This window comes from Buteo buteo, chromosome 4, assembly GCF_964188355.1.
Source record: "Buteo buteo chromosome 4, bButBut1.hap1.1, whole genome shotgun sequence".
In the NCBI taxonomy this organism is placed as follows: Eukaryota; Metazoa; Chordata; class Aves; order Accipitriformes; family Accipitridae; genus Buteo; species Buteo buteo.
Genome location: NC_134174.1, coordinates 69772374 through 69792517, shown reverse-complemented (window position 1 = coordinate 69792517; position 20144 = coordinate 69772374). Strand labels below are relative to the sequence as shown.

The window sequence follows — 20144 nt, the reverse complement described above, 5'->3', positions numbered from 1 at the left end:
ATCTGTTAAAGCTGACTGACTCATGAAGACAAGTGCTTAACAACTTGAAGACTTTAATGAAAACAATCAATTACCTCCAACTTCAAAATATCATATAAAAGCAATGATCACTTTTGTTTGCTGTCAATAAAAGCTTTAACTTTGATATCTTTTCCAATAACATATTAAAAATGAAAGTGATTAAATAGTACATTTACATTAAAAGATGACGTACAAATAATGAAAATAGTGCTAAAAGTGTTGAATAACTACCATATATGATTGGGAAAAAAAGCAGTAACAGAAACATTTTACTTTTAATACTCACTCTCCCCCAGTCTGATAGTTGTCATGCTTAATCTGACCTTTTCCACACCACGAAATAACGTATTTCCCTGGAACTTTCATCAGGGGAAGTCTCCTTGCCACTTCAGTAATAAAGATGCAAAAGGATGCTAAATGACTCTGTGACAGGCCATTCACCAAAGGCAGAAAGTCTTGTTTTTCTGTGACCACGTCCTATTCTCTACCAAGCAAGTAAAAAAAGATGGTTAGAAAATGTCAAATAAAGTATTAGGCTACACTAATGTGGATATATTTTGAGAACTTCCACATACTGGCTTGCAGTCAGACCTGCCTGCCTGACTTTTCCTTTTCCAAATTCATGTAAGAGTTTAGGGGCAGAGGACAAGGTAAAGCTACGACCAAAGTGGCCGGTCTTCTGGGTGGCGGTGGAGAGGAGACAACTCCCAGAGCACGTACTTAAAAGCCAGTCTGCCTTCCAAGGTAGTTCAGCCATTTGATTTCCTCTTCTCACATGGAGGCCAAGGAACAGAGTGTTGATCGACCCTGGTGGAGAAGGAACTTTGAGTTTCACCCCGTGGAATCGCCTCTTCAACAGAGAGCAAGACACTCGTTGCATTAAAGGCAGCGCAATGACATGTCGAAGCCCAAGTTAAAGCTCCACGTGGAGAAGTTTTGTAACACGGAGGGAGTTACTTCACTGGAATTATGTCGTCCTGGCTCTGTCTTTAACAGGCTCGTTACCCGGCGCACCCCCAGGGCCCCGGGGACGTGCATTAATAAATCAGATCCCCCTCATACGCATTCAATCCCTGCTGCAGCAAGGGGCAGTGGATGATGTGTTCAGGGTAACCAAACTCGCCTTCTTAATGGCTTTTGAGGCACACACAAAACTGCAAATGAAAAGGTTGCTTTTCTGAGCGACATCCTCACGTCACATAATAAATGAGGTATAAGGGGAGAGCTTCACAAGTAAGTATGCACAGCACAAGAAAGGGAAAGAAAGCGTTTGAGAGAAAAAGAGGAAATACATTTGCAGGGGGTGGGAGATATAAACAGTATGTTGAAATAAGTAACAGAAAAGGGAAAAAGAGAAAAAGTAAACAACAGATCAGCCTCTTAGAAATATCGTGAAATCTGGTGTTCTATGTGCAACTCCCTTTGAAGTCAAATTCTGTGGTAAGAAAATTTACGATGATAAGTTTGAAACAGCAACAAAACCTTTAAAATTTGACCCTTGTGAGAGTGCTCGTACAAGCTAATAAACTCACAGATGCACATGTAAAGCATTCTTCCTATGCTATCCTACTCCCATTGCATAATTTCATATGCAAATATTTGGAGAATTAAATCCTCTTAAACCATCACACTGATACACTGGCAATTTGTGGAAACTCAGCAAGTTACAAAATGCTAACTCTACTCCACCTGCTATAAAACCACATTAACAGAAAACTATAATTATATAATGCACTTTGCCACTATTACTTCCTCATGAAAACATGTGCTCTTGCTGTTAATGATAACACTTAATCAAAAGGAGAGGAAAGATGGTCTACAAGATAATCTTCTGAGCTTCCTGCTTAAGGCAGGCTGAACACTGTACAAGCTCCTAATTAAAACTCTTTTGCTCAGAGAATTGTAAAAATATCTGCTAAAAAGAAAATTTGTTATTTTTTGTTAAAGAAAAAAGTGATTTTTTTTTGTTAAGCATACAACTCCATCTTGGAGGAAAAACCCCACCCTCTGTGTCGCCTGTACTATTACTGCTCCAGTCATCTTCAGCAAATTAGAAAAGAGCTTTTAAATTCTGCAAGGACACCGATGCACAATAACGTGTCACTGCTTTACTGCACAACTGCTTCGGGTCTTGATCCTCATTTATACTTAAAAGGGGAATTTGCTCTGCTGCTCACTCTCAGCTATCGTCGCTTATCATACCTTAGGGGGCTGGAAGCGAAGGGCTGGTTGTGAGCAGGACCTGTGCAGTGGCCGCGCAAGCCGCCAGGGGAAGCACCCCTGGACCACAGCAGAGAGCTGCGCAGAGCCGGGCACCGGGGTGCTCTTGAGTGGGGACACCGGTTATGAACGACCCCACCGGCACACGCCGGTGTGCCGTCCTTCGCCTAAGCTAGGGATGCTAAGAGCTGAATTACTTGGGAAGCTGAACCCTAGGAAGCTATAAATCAGCATGAGTATTTAGATCTTCTTCAAGCAGGCTGTGAAGGATTTAAGACAGACCTTGTCAAAACGGCACAATCGCGAGCGCATCACTCTTGCTGTATGTTATTTGACATTATCACCTTCCTAAAGGCTAAATGAAGAAAGAACTACAAACCGGTACAATCCTTGCCCCAGCTATCCTACATTTTTGCAAAGCATGAGTATCAACAGTTGCAAGTTATCCCTGTATACCTGGAAAAAGCACTTTGGTAACAAAGAGCAGCACGGGCATTACCGCTGGTGCAGCTCCACAGTACTGCCTAAGCCACTTCAGCTGTCCATGCACAGGTCCCTGAGCTCATCCCCAGTCGCAGAAGTGAAAGAAAACAAGAGGCAGTGAAGGAGTTTCAAACCAAAACACCTCTTCACAGCAGAAGATCAAGAGCTACACAGCAAGCGAGGGCTATCCAGCAGCCAGACACCATCACGTTGGGCCACCACTCAGCTTTGTTCAGTTGCACATCTGGGCCAACAGCTGTACCCTGCTGTTAATGTATTACCAACAATTTCATTCTCAAAGTCCAACAGAGCCCTCAATTATTAAAAGTATTTTTTTTCAAATGCACAAGCACTGCAGAGGGTAACAAAACAGTTTTCTCCTTCCCATCATCATTTTCACATAGCTCAAGAAGTTTTAGGTAGTACCAAAGTCTGGTCTACCTCAAAATTTCACCTCCTGCAAAGAGGGTTTAGAATTGTGTAAAACAGGAAAGTCTCCTAAAAAACAGCAGGAGTAGAGCACAAACCATAAGAAAAATGTTGATTTGAGATTCTGCCATAGAAAACCAAACAAACAGAAGGCGGCAACAATGTTTAAGAAATTACCAGTGGCACTTACGCAACAAAAAAACTAAAATCAGAAAGATGACACCAAAACAACCAGAAAATAGAAAGTGAGGCGTGCAGAAATAGATAAATTAGAGACTACTTATTTTTAGGGTTCCCATAACAGAGAACACTGAAAAATACTTTTTCATTGGCCTTCTATCTTACCGCTCAAGAGTATGTATTCCTAAAATGGAAGTCCTCAGTTACGAGCATGCAATTTTACAGCATCACAGAAAGCAAGATGATAAACAAACCGGGTTTCGGGGCAGCACCCTGGGGAGCTAGCCAGAGCTGTGGAGCACCACGCTTGGCCCCGGGAAGCCGCCCAGGAGGGGGGTCAGGCCCACCAGACCAACCCGTCAGCAGCCAGGGCTCCTTCTCCAACTACCAGCAAGCTTTGGGGCACAGAGCGAAAGGAGAAGTTTGCTCCAAAGCATGCAAGCCCACGGGCGAAGCCGTCCCGGGGCCCTCCTCGCTCGTCTGCCTCTGCCCCTCTTCCTCCAGCTACCCCAACTCTGTTCTTCTTACCCCCCGCTTGGCCGGAGAAGAAGGGTTAGTTTACTCCCCGCTGCGAGCAAGGTGCCCGCAGCCACAGGCAGCCCCACTGAATCTGGCAGAAATACTCCCCATACATTTAAATTTCCCATAGAAACATTGCCTTTAGCTGGGCACGTTTGTTTAGTTTTCTCTTCCACTCCGGATAACATCAACACAGCCTGACAATAAGGATGGAATAAGTGTTTTTCAGCAGTGAAATAATGTGATTTTTTAAAAAAATTTCATCAAATCAAGCATTATCTTTCCCTCAATCTAGTGGCCATAATTTGAAGAAAAGAGGGTGCCTTGACTTGCAACATACTAGTCTTAATACTTAGAAATCAAAACCTAATTAATACATTTTTCATCCTACCACATTTGAAATATTCCACAAAACAAATAATCATTGGGGGGGGGGGGGGGGGGGGAGCGGGGGGAGAAACAGAAAAATAAAAAACAAAACAACAAAGCCAAAAAAAGCCCTTATCGTTATCACCTAATACCAGCTAAATCCACAGATATTAGATATCAAAATAAAACCACACCCACTGTTTCAGGATCGGAAAATTAAGATCAGCATGATAGACATCTACACTGTGATCACCACCCATTAGAAGAACAGGCTGTTTTTAAAAATTATTATGGGAAGTATTTCTACTTCAAATTCAATTGATGAGACTTCAACTCTTAATAGAAGGAAAGGATATTCCAAGTTCATACTCAGAATTAAAGCCGTAAGCATACTTATAATAATAATACTACTACAAACAGGACTTGGAACAAGAAATTCCACCCCTGCCCTCTTTGTGTACTACATGGGAGACTTTCACCCAAATGTTGAGTAGGTTATAGGCCACCTGGGAATGCGAAAGCTTACTGCCCCATCTTGGCACTGTCATATGAAGGCTAGTATTTTGCACGGTCAAAGAAAATACAGGTAGGACAGTAATGCTGTTAGTCATTGAAAAATCTTGAGTATGGGTACCCTAGCACCACACAACGATCCCCTAACCTACTTTCTCCCCTCCTCCTTTTTTAAACTAATAAAATTACATGTTCTGTTTAGCTTTTACCTTTCTTGTCATCTTTACACTTCTACTCTGGCCTAAGTTTGTCCTGAGAATTTGAGAACTGCATCAACCTCCCATTAGAGAAGAGCTACATACATTCAGCAGTACGAAGACAGAAGGAAATGTTTTCAGAAGTATCTACCTGATTTAGGCTCCTATATTCCAATTTCAAAGCAAGCTGGAACAAATTAACTATTTTCCAACCCAAGCAGAAATGTTGGAACTTGTATGGCTAAGTCTGCTGGGCATATTAGAAGTCTTTACCCTAAAGATCTATACGTCCAGAGGTTTAAACAATGTGGATCGTTAAAGTCACCTAGAACTAAAACAGTGAAAGACACAATTTTCAAGCGTTAGCACTAAGGTGTGTTTTCAGTATTTGTGACTGCACCCAGCTAAATATGCAGCAAACTAACAAAACTTCTGAGACAACAACAAAAACTGCATTGCAAAGATCTCCATCTGCCTCCGTCCAGCAGAAACCACCGAAGCCCCTCCGCCGTGCTGACGACGAAACACGCGGTGAGGGAAGTTTCCCCAGGACACCCAGTCTCTCCAAGACATCTGCCAGACAGGAGGGATGCGGGCAGGGCCAGAGAGGCTGCCTCCCTGCTTTCGCGGCAGACAGGTTTGGGGACCTGCCTGAGCTAAGGACAGGCACGCCTCCCCCCACTCGCGCCCGCGACCCAGCCTGCTCTGCTCGGTGGCTGGTAAGGTGCTGCGCTCGGGCTGAACGATCCTGCAGCGAAATCCAAGCGCTTCCTCCGCTGACGGCCTCTCACCTGACACGACACGCTCCCGACCTTGCCCCAAACCCTCCTGTGCAGCGTCCCACAGAAGCTGCCGGGACGGCTCGTGAGCCCCAGGGTGTCCTCGGAGGAGTTTTCCACAGGTCGGCCGGAGGCATTTCGTCGCAGGCGTCCGTACAACTTTCTGCCGGCCACCCACACCCAGCCCTCGGCCGGGATGAGCTCCGGCCGGCCGACAGCTCTCGCCGGCCCCAAGGCCAGCTGCTCGCACCTGACTCCCAGGTTTTTGTCCCAAGGAAAACAAACAGCATTAAGCTGTTTAAAAGTAACTGGGGACAACAAAAAGGATACAGCAGGCAGGAAAAAAAAGGCAGCACATGAAAGTAATTAAAATCCTATACAGTAAAAGCAGTGAAGTGCCAGGCAGATTGATTTCATGGCCACTACAGTGGTAGGCTCATTGAAAGGTAAATGTGAAATTTTGTCAGTGCAGACAGAGGAAGCAAAGAAAGCAAGGGAACCGGGGAGGGAGAAGCTCATACCATAGAATGGTTTGGGTTGGAAAGGATCTTTAAAGATGATCTAGTCCAACCCCCCTGTGGCAGGCAGGGGCATCAGAGGAGGCGGGGGGGGGGGGAGTCACCCACAGATAACCTGAACTCCATCTTCTGTTGTTAGCAAGAGTATACTGTGACAAAAAACAGGAAATGTTTGTACAGCAAGACAAACATTAAATGCTTAAGTAAACACAAATGTACCAAAAATCATATGCATTCATATTCATGAGATGCACATGTTCATAAAACTTTGAAAAAATATTTATAGATGTAATACTGCAATAACGTTTTTAATGAAGCAGCAAAACTACTCAAGGAATGAAAAACCCTCTTCACTGTTAACATGTTTATTCATGAGCTCCCAGGTCAGCATTGCAACAGGTTATTAGTGGATGTGGATGGCTGGCAGGAGCAAACCAGTATGTTATCGTAATTTCCTTCTGGCAATCAGAGAGGAAAAAAAACCAAACAACAAAACAAAACAAAAAACCCCCCAAACCCCCAAATAATTTTCTCCTCTTTGCAAAAGTATAGCCAGGTCAGCAATATCAGGATATAGGAAAGACTATCCTACCCAGACAAGCCTGCCTACCAAAGATATTTTAAATTATTCTTCTACAAAACAGTGATCTCAATGAAAAGAGCATTTGCATATACAGCATGTGCCAGCCAAAGGAACAGTACTTATACAAAACACATCTCAAGTGCAAATCGTGCTGTTGCCACACAGTAACGTTCAGGCTACTTTAAAGAAATGGGAAAAAGGTTCATCACAGAGCCAATACGCGAGGGTTTGCCAGCGTGGAACGGGGGAGCAGAAGTCCCACCCATGTGGGGCGAGAGCGGGAGTGCAGCCCCGGTGAGGGTGGGCAGCTTCAGCAGCTGAAGACCCACACCACCAGAACCCCCCGCCCGGACGCAGCCTGCCCACGGCAGCCCTTTACATGGGGACACCCGCCCCAGAGCTCCGTGGAGGAATGCTTCCCAGAAGATGTCTGGCCCACGGTGAATCAGATCCCCAGAGCAAGAGAAGGCAGGACTGTGTCACCGCAGGACACTCAGACCCGACCGTCCCGTCCGCTCGGGGTTTCTGCACCGTGCTGTGGAAACGCATACCGTTACACTACCTCAAGGTGCAGGAAAATGTGACTAAAAATGTAGTGGTTAATTGAAGTACGTATCACCAACTGGAATTTGATATCAGAAACGGAAAAAATGGATTAAAGGAACTGGAAGTGGCTTAGGTGAAGTCTATCAAAGCAGGAGTCCTTGTTCATAACCAAGATCACTTCAGGTCATAGCAGCAAAACTTACGCCCCAGCTGAGCAGGAAGAGCCCAAGAAGCAGAAACAGCCGCTGCCAGCTCCAACACGTAACTCAAAAGCTAAGTTCACAAAGCAAGCTAATGTCATCTTTATTGTGCCTGAATTGCACCGACATCACTCCAGAAACCTGACTGGGCAGTCGCCGATCCCAACTCCAACAGCAACAAACCAGAAGCGTAATCACGAAAGTTCAGACCAGTCTTTCCATTCCCCACCCTGCAGTGGAACAGATCCAAATAAGCCCGGTTTTGCTGCCGTAGAAAACTAAGTTTTTGATCACAAGGCAGTCGCTAGAGCAGAAGCTTTCCCCTCTTTGGTCATGCCGAACGATAAACAACAAAACGCTTCACCTTCTCCAGGAAGGCCAGCGAGTCTCAAATACTAATAAGGGACAACCAGGAATCGTTTGGTGTGACAGCACAGGACCTCTTCAATGACAGCGCTCCAAGGTGGCCGCTTTTATCACTCTCAGTCGAAAGAGAGGGCAGGAGAGCACTTTGCCATGGGAGATAGTGGGCTCAGGTCAAACAGAGCTATCACCTTTAGGCTCTAGCAATGGCAACGGGAATGCACAGCAGTAATTATCTGCAGAAGTCCAACTGACTGAACACCACGCGGCTTTACTCACAAATAGATACTGCACAAGCCTAAGGCCATAATCATGGAAGTTATTGTGACATGAGTATTTTCACAGTGTTCGCTTAATATGAACTGACACTTTTAAGTGTAAAAATAACTGCAGTGATAATTTGCCAAAGTTTACTAAACTTGGTGAAAAGACGAACTGCATCCTTTGACTACACACATATGGATCAGAGTGCGTACTTCAGGTCAGCCTTCAAGATGACAAAAAAACAAAGCAAACTTTGAAGACTGGGGGGGGCACGAACAAAACACACTTACTGTACCACATGTGGTGATCTGTGCATAGGGCTGGCATACGAAGCAAAGCCAGTCCTAACACACACGGCAAGAGCAACACGCAGCACAAGTCTGGGCCCAGTTCCCTGCTAGATGTACGCTGCTGCACGAACTGCAAACCCCTAGAAACGCTCCCTTTACCGTTCGTGACGTGCCAGCCTTGCTCAGTTCCAGCGGTGCATTGCCACTGACTTCAGCGGTGCCAGACTCCACCCGGGGCGCAGCCCAGGAGGTTTAGAAGCCTGGCTGCTATTCCAGATGTTTGTAAGCATCTGTCTTAATTCACACAAGTTTGCCAGAAAGCATTCTTCTCTTTGCTTCGCTGCTAGCCCTATCAACTGTTGCGCTCGCCTTATTTGCAGCGGTAAGAAGCGCTCCAAACATTTGTCTGAGTACGCTACGCTAAACAGAAATTAAATCGTATTTTCATGTCACAACGTGCATGAGGCGTCTCAGGAGGAAAGCCTGGGGGTGAGCCCAGCCGCAGCCTCTGCGGAAGGCTGAGCGCTCCACGGCAGAATCCGTTTCTCCCCCCCTGCCCCGAGAACGAGAGCACCCAAGTTCCCACCCTCTGGATACCTCGGGAGGAACGGCGGCTGGAGGACCTGAGCCACCCGGGACGAGGTCCCAGCACGCCGCACCATCAGCGGCGGTCACCGCAACGGGGACACGGCACGCCCGCGACACAAGCCGGTCCACCGAGAGGCTGCGCGCCCCGGGCGCCTTCCTCGGGGCTTCCAGGGCAGACAGAGCCTCCCCCCCACGCCGCCAAACGCAGCGGCCGGCCGGCGGCAGACGGACGGGACGGCTGCCGGGGCACCGCCAACAACCCCCCCCCTCGCCCTCCCGCGGCGGAGGGCAGCGCTGCTCGCCGCCGCCGGCACCTGAGGCCGGCCGGGACCGGGACGGGGCGGCAGCCGCGGGCGGGCGGGGGGCGGCGCGGCGGCGCTAGGACCGGCGCGGGGCGGCGGCCCGGGAAGCGGCGCGGCGGCGGCGACCCCGGCAGCCCCCCCCCCGACACACACACACACACCGGCCGCCGTTCCCCCCCCCCCCCCGGCGGGGCGCGCGGCCGCGGTACTTACGTCGTCAAAGAGGGACCCGACGTTGGCCGTCACCAGGAGCACCCCGGCGCCGGCCGCGGCCCCCTTCACCGCCATGGCGCCGGCGCTGGCGGCGGGCGGGCGGAAGCGCGGAGCGCGGCCGGCAGCGGCGGCGCTGCGGGGAGCCCGGGGGGCGGGCGCGGGGCGCTGCGGCGAGCGGGGCGCCTGGCCCGCCCCGTCAGCGCGGGCGGGGGGGCGCGGGCGGCGGCGAGTCCTCCCGGCGCGGGCAGCCCGCGGACATCCGCGCCGCGGCGGGGGGCCGGCCGCCCTAGCGGCTGCTGCGGGGCCGCGGCGCTCAGCGCTCGCCCGCCGCCGCCGCCGCCGCCGTCGTCGTCGTCGCGCTGCTGCCGGGACGGCTCCCGCCGGCGGAGGCTGGCGCCGGGCCGCGGCGCATGGCAGGTCGGCGGGACGGGACGGGGCGGGAAGGGACGGGACGGAGCGGCTGGTGGCGGCGCGGCGGGGCCGGTCTCGGCGCTCGCCGGCCGGGCTGGGCTGGGTTGGGCTGGGCTGGGCCGGGCTGGGCTGCGCTGGGCGGGCGCTGCGCGCACCGCGCTGCTGCCGCCGCCGCCGCTCCCGGCTCTGGCGGCGCGGCGGGCGGGCCGGGCTAGGGCTCTGCGCCCGCGACGTCACAGCGGCCCCGCGCGGCTCTTAAAAGGGCAACGCCAACCCCCGGGAAGCGCCCCGCGGGAGGCAGCCGGCGGCGCTGTCCCGCGGCCGCCCGTCCCCGCGGAGAGGGCAGGGCAGGGCAGGGCAGGGCAGGGCAGGGCAGGGCAGGGCAGGGCAGGGCACCGCCCGCGGGGCGGGGCGGGGCGGGACCGGCGGCGGCGGCGGCGCTCACCTGGGCGGGAGCGCGGCCTGGCGCGGCCGGCCCGTCTCCGGGGCCCGGCGGGGATCGGCCGGGGCTGCTCGGCCGGAGCAGCGCCCCGGCGGGGCAGGAGCTGGGCTCTGCCCGGGGAGCTGCCTCCTGCGGGGGAACCGGCCCCGCTGCCCTTCGCCCCGCTGCCCCGGGGCGCGGCGGCTGCCGCCGGGGCCTTTGCCCAGGGCGGCCGGGAGCGGCGGCGGCCGCCTGGCAGGAGCGGCTCCCGGGGCGGCGGCACCTTCCCCCCACCCCCGCCGCGGGCAGCCGAGGGGTCTCCCCCCGCTCGGAAGCGCCCGGCGGAGGCAGTTCTCGGGAAGGGAAGGCAGTTCTCGGGAGCGCTGGAGAAGCCCCTGTTTGCCTCCGGCACACCTACGGGGGTGCAGGCTGACCCGCTGCGTTCGGAGCCTGGGAGTCCCCCAAAGTAACCTTCAGCTCGCAAAACACCCTTTGTGAAAGGAGTCTTTTCAATAACTTTGCTGAGGAACCAGAGAAATGATAAATCGGTCTTTGCTGCACTGTGCAAAATAGCTGCCTCCTAAGATTATCTATATTTCATGGCCGATTAGTAATAGGAACAAAATGTGCAGAAGCTCGTGTTACAAGGCCTGCTGAGGTCTTGTGAAGTTTCAGAGCTGGGGAAGCTGTTGTCAAAAGAGCGCATAAATGGTACGGACAGAGTCACTGAGCGGAGCGGGGGAAAAGGGAAACCCAAACTGGACCCAAGAGCAGCTGCACAAATACACAAAACTGCGGGGAAAACAAAGTGTAGTGGCAGATCTGGGGGTGCCGCAGCAGAAAGCGTGACAGTGAGAAATGTCCAACGGGTGACACACACTGTAAGAGAGGTGACGAGGGAAATGACCAAAGACTGAAACGTCCATCACACCGAGTAGGAAGACAGACATCGCACTGAACAAGAAGGCTCGGCCAGAGAAACCTGCGCGCCCCTGTCAGGGAAATAGATTATTACTGCTCCTCAGCAGGACATTATTTCTCCTCAGCTCTTGGCTCTGTTTCCCCAGGGAGAGGTGTCTGACGGGCAGCAAATAATCACGTACGGCTCCAAACACAAAGCAGAGAAAATGTGTCTCCCAAGTGGGCCTTCAGGCGTGGGTTACGCAAAAATTATTATATTTTGCATTGTAATTGACAAAGTGTGCTTACAGTCAGTCAACAAGCCTCTTCCGAGTTAAAGATACATCAGGCAAACGAGCTTCTCTGCTCATGCTTGCAGTGAATGAGATTTCATGTGCGACAGAAAAATAGTTTCGCACCTCTTTCTTTGGCAAGCTTCAGCTACCAGAAGTGTCTAAGGGGTGTCTTCCTGCTACTTTGCGATTATGCTCCCTCCACCTGCAGTCAGGAAAGGAGATTGAGCTCACCTCTGTTCCCATATAGTCGCTGTGGGTAGCAGTACGCAGAAACCAGCAGCCAGACCTTCGGTTCAAGTCTCTGTTCCTCCCACGCACGCCGCAACCACGCAGGTGCTGCTGAGCGCTGTGGCGTGCTCACCACATGGGCGCCGCAATGCAGCGCAGCCGGAGCGGTGCCTCCAGGTCCTGCCATCGCACGCCTGCAGCACAGAGTCTCAGAAACCAGGAACGGTGCTCGGGCCGGGGCAGATCCTGCCTCGCAGGGTGTCCAGTGCGTTACAGGAAGGTGTTTCAGAAATGGGGGTGAGGGGAGGGAGCAGAATCGCTGAAGTTATGGATCCCACTGCTTCGAGAAGTGGCCCAATACCCACTGTCAAGCCAGGGCAGCTAGAAATATGCACAGGATCAAACAGCTTGAAGCTGTGAAAAGAGCGAGCGACTGCAGCAGATGCCCGTGTCTGAAAAGCCACTACTTGATAAAAGAAAGGCAAGATTATTCTCAGTATTCAATAGCAAAAATAAATACTGTCAAGTACTACTGACCCGGGGAAGCATCAACTTCCCTGCCCTATGGTGCTATTCATCACATTGTAGTAGTGTACTACATCTCCAGATAGACACGGGTGAATGAGCGGGTCAACCAACCTGCAAGAGGAGATGGCCATTTCCAGGGATGCTGAACTTGATGAGTTAGTCCTGTAAGGTCTCTTCTTTATGGCAAACTTTCTCAGGTAGGGATTCAAGTGGAATGACAAAAGCTCTGCTAGATTGTGACCACTGGCCGCCTTTGTTAGAAGGTACAAATTAAATATACACTTAAATAAAAAAACAAGTTGAAGTTGTGGAATTCTGCCTCATACATGGGATACTTGCTGACCTTCAGTGAGCAGTGATGCACAGATAAATGCAGTGCAGAGTATCCTCATGCCCAGAGACCGCAAACACTGCTGGACTCTTCTGGACAATTTCTTCTAAGGTTTTGTGCAACTCTGGAGACAACTGTTGCATAAAGTTGCACTGTAGACACTGTGATCTTACCTGGATCCAGTCATCAGAGGTATCAAAGATGCGTTGATCAAACATAGCATCCTGATATATCTTGACATGTTCACACAGAGGAAAAAAGAAAATAAAAGGGGGGGGGGAATTCGCTGCTGTGTTTTTGGCACACAAGTCTTACAAATTTCAGCCCACAGCGATTACATCAAAGTCAGGGTATGCTGGAGGAAGCTGTGTCAAATTACATCCAGCTGGAAAGGGATCCCGAGCCATATGGCATCCAGGTGAAAAGTTTGGCAGTGCTCAAGAACAGGAAACTAGAATAGGAAGTGGCTGCAGACCACAAGAAGTTACTTGTACAGAACCCAGGCAGCAATTACCGTACTACAATGTAGATGTACTTTGCCAGTTTCTTTGGTGGAGGAAGTACTACAGCATGAAAATGTCACAACTGCATAAACGTAAAACGATGACCAACCGATGACTGAGCTGATGTCTGTGAATCCCATGCCTTTTTCAAGGAAAGGAATGGATAAAACCTGAGAAAACAGGAATGTAAAATATAGCATCATCTGTGAAGCGTTTTCAAGGAATTCCTGAGAGCTGACTCGCCCAATAGCAGATTATCATAGCCAATAGCAGATTATCATAGAAGCTCTTTCCAAAGGCAAGAAATGCTGAACGTTAAACAAGGTGTAATGATATCTTAGACCTGTGCATGCGTGTGGGGAAGCGCAGGCCAAGCGGAACAGCCAGCGTCCCCAGAGGAAAGCAACGGAGACGTGAACCAGCCCAGTGCCAAGCGCACAGCCTGTCTTCTTGCCGTGGACCATTACTCAGCGATGTCTGCGGCAGCTCCCATTAGTGATTCAGGGCAGTGTCTCAGCAGATGCAGAACTTGGACTACACTGTTTCAGGCAGTGGATCGTAACCGCAGCCAGTGTTTTGCTGTTTTCTCCAGGGCCAGAATTCATTCATCCCATCAAATGGCAACATCCAATCAGTAATAAATGTTTCCAATTAAAAAAGGCAAGGAATGATTGAAGCAGTACTTCTATATGCTGTTGCAGGAGCCCAGTACAAGTACTGATGGAAGATGCACATTTCCAGCCACTTCGTAGAGCAGGGAAGCTGTAGAGGGGACATGCGCTAATTTTGCACGGGTGAACTGTGCAGTGCTGATACTCAGTAAATTCAGATGAACAAGATATATACCTGTGCTATGTGAAAAAAAAAAAGTGTGTGTGGGGGGCAAATCTATGTCCAAATATAGAAGTGTGCCAGTGGCAATGATGAAAGACTAATAGGTACAAACATGCTGAAGTCTGAATTATGTGATCTTTGACATGAATGTTAAGCCTAAGTGTGTGCCAGTAGAGCTGATATTTAATTTTGCTCCAGATATTGCAATGGCTAACTCGCAGCAGGAGATGTTACAGCATAATGATGGGGAAACAGAAGTAAGTATGAAAGTGCCGCTTTGCATCCCAATCAGCGAGTAGGAGTTGTAACTGCCTCCAGCTGTATCCACACCAGTGCCGTCTCCAGCTCCAGAGGTTCACAGTTCTGACCCCTGGGCCAAGTCCAGTTGGCTGAAGGTGCAAATGCAGATCAGATCATTTCTCTTCCTCCCCCACACAGGGAAGGAAGACCGACGGGTGTTGATCGGTGTTTTTGCTGTAGGGAAAGCACCACTACTAGCTAAGGTTGCCTAACATTTTCTGTTATAGCTCCTGGTTTTCCAGTACTTATAACCCAGACAGTGTAGTCTGCATATTTTCAGTCTTGATGCCTGCCTTGAATATTAAGTTTGAGCAAGAGGGCTCAAGAATCAGGTTAGTTTTTACTAAGTAGCTTTGCCACTATGAGGGAAAAAATGGTCTTGTGGCTGAATTTTTCAAGTAAGCCTGAGGGTCAGATAAGCGCACAACATCACTGTCCCGGTGGATCTTCATTACACAGCTTGGAAAACAATGTCACTGCTTGCATAGATGCCACGGGAAAGTTGTCTTGTAGGTTTGGGCTATTGCATTTTTGACCCAAGTTCCAATATTTTCACAGCTTTTCCTACTGAAATAAAGCACAAGTAAGATAGCAAAGAATTACTTGACTTTATTCATTGGTGAGTTCATAGAAAATGTGATTGAAATTGGCACAGAGGAGGTAGGTGCGATATCCCAGACCCACCAATGCACCTTCTGAAGAGCGCAGACAAACCCGGGCAAGCAAAGAGCGGCATCATTTGCTGTCAGACGGGAATGGTGGAGCCCGTGCAGGCCGAAGGCGAGGCTGCAAGTGTGAAGGCAGGCAGGCAGCGACGAGAGGCAGGACCGGGCAGATGCCGAGAGTCCAAATCATTCCGGCCTCACACCTTCCCAGTGTCGATGGCTGGGGTCTGGGCTGCAGCCGGCAAGCCTACAGACGAGGTAGGGTTGAAGATTTTAGGACAACAGGTTTCAGTGGGGGTTTGGAAGATGGATGTTTCCTGTTGTGGAGGTTGCTACCGGTGAAAATTTGGTGGGAAGCAAATTCCTTTTTTCAGCTGACAAAAGTACTGCAACATCCCCCAGCAGCTTCGGTCAGGCCAGCTCCCTGGACAGCACACCTGAGAATATTAACAGAAAACAGATTTCCGTTCATTTCTTGGACAACAAACAAACACCGCATTTGGTTATTTTTGCGCTCGTCTTTTCCTGCTGCTCTCAGCGTGGGGGTGTGAAACCACCGTGCCTGCTGACAGCCATAAACGCTCCCGTGGCCCTCCCGGTGCTGCCGAGCGCTCGGTGACCTCTGCCCGGTCATCGTCCGCAGCCTCTTTGAGGCAGAGGTGTTACCTCTGCGAGCTGGGAAGTGGGCGCAGGCTGGGTTCAGGGCACGTGGCAGGACCGAATGGGGCCGGCACGCGCGGCACGATGCTGCCGTCTGGCACAGAGGTACCTGCCTTAGAAATGGAAGCAGCCCGGGGTCCCCGAGCCGTGGCTGCCGGCGGCGTGGGACAGCCCGTGCTGTGCTCGGCGCTGCTGCAGCCTGGGTCTGACCTGCACCAGCTCATCTGCCACGCAGGGACCCCCCGAGCTGGGGCTCCTGCCGGCCGGGGGGCTTCGGAGGACCTGCAGCTGGGAAGGGCTCGTCAGTTTAGGTTGGATTCCGTTTGGGCTGGGCGCTAGGCTGACAGGGCTGGAGGCAGGATATTGGGCACATTCAACCTTAATAATGCAATGCTTACCTAATTTGGTTCATAATTATGATTTCCTTAGACTTTGAGGAGTTCACCTTTTGAAAGTATATGTAAGATATTAATTGCACCATGCTTGGAAAAGAGAAGACTGTGGCTAAAAAATCTGCTACATGGTGTATCTCTGTCCTGAATAAAATAACGCGCGGTAAGTGGCACAGAGAATTTATTTTTTTAAAGCAGGTGTTACTAGTTATTGGTACCATGTCACTGGTCCGCTGCCTCCATAAGGTGGGACATCTGGTTCCCTGCACTTTTCCCCAGGAACATGCAGAGCTGCGGCTACCAAAGTTTCGTTGGGGTGCAGCAGCACTGGGGCCAGCGGTTGGAGCTCCAACTCCTGTCCGAGTGGAAAAGGCTCCCGGTCCATCGCGAAGGGATAATGGAGGAAGCACTCATATGCTGGTTATGCAATTCCTCTATAATCATATCTGACTTACTTTCATCACTGTCTTCATGGCTTTACTAATTGGCTTATGCTGTTATTAGAAAGATCTTTATGAAGAGCTTTTTATACTGGCAGGAAAAACAACAAAAAAACCAAAACTATATCAGATTAAAACCCTTAAATGCAATGTAATATTTTGCTGCTTGAAAGCTCTTTTTTAACCCTGAGGGATGGACTCTGTTATTCTCAGAGATGGATCTTAGTGGGCATTGTGAGCCTATCCCAGCATTTGATTAAATGGGCCATTTTGTACTTTCTAGACTGCAAAACACAGCTTCAAGGAAATGGTCTCAGAGTTTTCACTCTCTTTTTTTAGTTCACACTTTGGGAGTGGGGAAGGGTCGCACAAGTGGCTGCTCCCTAAATTAATTTTGTTCCTGGAACCGCAGGAAGCAGAGGTGGAAAACGCCAAATCTGGTACTCAAGTGTCTAATCCGTACTTCAGACTACAGGTTGCTAATGTCAGATGAAAGTGTGTCAAACTGAGTCCTGTAGATTTCAGAGCACTCTGCTAGGTACATGTCCTTTATTTATTTTTAAGTCAAGTCATTTGAAATTCTCCTGAACTACTTCTGTACTGGATACAGCTCCAGTTATATTTCTCAACAGAAATTTATTGCTGTCCATTATGGCATATTTTGTGCATAAAAAATAAAATTCGTAGTACACAGCTGCTGCAATAACTGTCCAGGACAGCTGTCTAACAAGCGTAAGACCTGAAGTGTCTGAAATCAGTCCAGGTGAGCACGGATCATCACTATATCTCATTTATAGGCCAGGTAATGAGCTTTCCAGCTGAGAGTGCCAGTTTCTTACTATCTTCACTTGTGTTTCTTCATTTTGTATTGCTTTACACCACGCAAACTTGGACTCTCAGGAAAGAAGCCTCCAAGATTCAGAATCCAAATTTCAAAATTCTGAAGTCAGTCATAAAGGTTCTTAAAATGATTTGTGCCTTTAAATGCATACCCGGGTCCATAACATGGTCGGTTTTGTGGGGAGCCAATTTTGAGCTGCAAACAGCTCAACGGGGAAAAACTGTACCGTCATCTAAGATGTTTTCTGCCCGGTTTTTCATCTCTTGGATGTTTAGATGTGAATATGAGAATACTGGGAGGGCACCAGGAGGGCTGGGGGCTCCCTGCAGGGCTGGGGGCAGCAGGGCAGAGCCTTGTGGCTGCAGCCCATCCCACCACCCCAGGCAGGGAGCAGGGCAACTGGGGGGTGCTGGGGGGTGCTGGGGGGGCACCGAGGGCAGCCTGGCTCAGGGGGCCCACGGCCAGGCATGGCAGAGTTGTGGGGAGGCTGGAGCCCGGCATCCTACTGCCCGGGGCTGGCTGAAATGGGGTCCTGGGCCATGGGCGGGGGGGTGTCCAGCTGGGGCTGGTCGGGGACATTTGGGCTGATTGGGGCCCTCGGGGCCCTGCCAGATACCGTCGGCCTCAGAGACTTGCTTGTGCACGCCTCAAACAAACCACTTCATTGTCTGTGCGTACACGAGAGCCATCCTCACTGGAAGTTAGGACTGGAGAGGGAGGGAATCTTGCAAGCAGGCACATTAATACAGTTTATAAATATTTCCAACTGAGCAGGCAGAGAACAGTAATATCATTAACTTTGAAACGTGCAATAAAACAGAGGAAAACATGCTGATTCCCTTAACAGAAATGAAGAGGAAATGGCAAGTACAGGTATGAAAAAAATACTTGCATTTGATTTGAAAAAAATTCCAGCTGGCCCTGGGACCGTTGTTGCTATTATTGGTGCAGAGGGTATTGAAGCTGAGACGGCAGCAATGTGTGAGGTAACTCTCCATGCATTGCATGGCATTTTAACGATGTCAGAACATTCAGGCATACTTTAGCATCTGTGTTCAGGCTATGTTCAAACTCCTGTATAACGAAAAATGTCTTTGTAGCTGTTTGGATTTCACCTTTCAGGTGAACAATGACTCCTTAATATAGTTCGCCCTTACGGGCTCTGCAGTTTTTGCTTAATTATGGGGCCTAAATATCTTTCAGGATTTCTAAGGATTGGCTCTATGAGCTGTCTAGATTTTGCCTGTGAGTGTGAAACTCCTGTCTTAATATCCCCACACCTGCAGTACAATTTGTATCTAAAGCATTTTTCTGTGATTCTGTACAGCTGCAGCTGATCAGTTGTAGCACTGAAATTACAGCTGATAAACATTCAAGCTGTTCATAGCTCAGCAAATACGTGCTGCGTGTTCTGTCTCTAGAAGACAGCACAGATGAGCAACGTGTCCTCCGAGCTGTGAGCGAAGCAAGGAGGACAGTTTCGTGCACCACAGCTTCCCTGGACCATTGCTGGTTTGCAACGCGCCTTGCCTGCCGCTGGCGGGCTCAGCAGCTTTGCAGATCCATGTGCGGGTAGTAACCCTGTTTAGCCAAGTCTACGTTAAATTACATGCAGGTGTTATACTTAAATTTTCTTAAGGTTAGCAAACCAAATATGCCAGTTGTTGGATGAGCCAGAGTTAAGACTGCCTTGCCCGCTGGCTGTGCTGTTGTTTTTCAGTCCTTTTCCACACATGCCACTCAGCTCTACTGCGGTTACCTGTCTTGACAAGGAGAAAAGCTACCTATAGCAGTAACAGCTTCACCTCGGTGGTATCAGGGTGTTGTTCAAGCAATGAGCAGGAAGGCATATTCGTGCAGGCTTGCCCTTCCTTCCAGGTGTCCTCTTCAGAGGTGGCCCTTGCTGAATACCAGCTTGGAAAGCATCCGGAGCTGAACAGCAGCGGAACAGCTGTGACATGGAACTCTGCTTTGCAGCTGGAAGACAAGTGGATTTCAGCAAAAGTTTGTAGCCTGGATTCAATTTTTTCAGCCACGGAAACAAGCCATTTCTTTCAGCATTATACTTTTTGCGGAGCAGGCGAGTAACCCCGCGGGAAGCGAGCAGGCCCTGGTGTAACACGGAGGGGTGAGAGGTCCCGTCCAGGGCCGCGTGCCCCGCCCTGCCCCACCCTGCCCCACCCCACCCCGCCCCACCGTGGGGACCGGCAGTGCCGAACGCACCAGCACCCTCCTCCTCCTCCTTCTCCTCCTCCTCCTCCTTCTCCACCCTCCCTGGGAAGCCTTTCTTCCCAAAGGGCAGGCGCTTTCCCGGGGGGCCAGCGCTCCCCGTGACACTCCATCGCGCAGACGGGTTTCCTCACACCGGCCCTGTTACCGTGAGGGACGCCGGCGGGCAGCAAGCCCTTGCCCTGCCGTGGCCGGTAGCCCTGGCGCTGGCAGACGTTAAGGCCAGCCCTACACGCGGCTAAGGCTGGAGCTTTTCAACACGTTGCCGCGGCTGGTGTTCACACCGTGATGCGATGGCTCGCCTCTCTGTTGTGGGATGGCGGGACTCTGTAGCATTATGCATGAGCGTTACTGTGGGCCGTCATATACCGAATAATGAAAGGTGATAGAGGGTAGCCAAGGTACTTAAGGTTAGGTCGTGTCTGGAGAGCAGAGAATAGGATGCTTGCATCCTCATTATTGTAGTACTGCAGCTTGGCCTCAAAACATCTATGTCTGCCTACTTTTGAATCAGAACCAATTGTAAATATTTAATACCTGTCTTCTGATACAGAAGCAGACAAATCTAGCTTCTGACACACAGTAACT

At 50.2% G+C, this 20144-nt stretch overlaps 1 protein-coding gene across 1 annotated transcript in view; it reads right to left on the bottom strand.

Moving 5' to 3' along the window:
- Positions 1 to 10159, bottom strand: part of INPP5A (inositol polyphosphate-5-phosphatase A) — a 259357-nt gene extending 249198 nt beyond the window's left edge. Inside the window, exon 1 of the mRNA XM_075026659.1 lies at positions 9578 to 10159. Coding sequence (XP_074882760.1) covers positions 9578 to 9652 — 75 coding nt within the window. The 5' untranslated portion in view covers positions 9653 to 10159. The remainder of the gene's footprint in view (positions 1 to 9577) is intronic.
- Positions 10160 to 20144: the final 9985 nt, after the last annotated feature.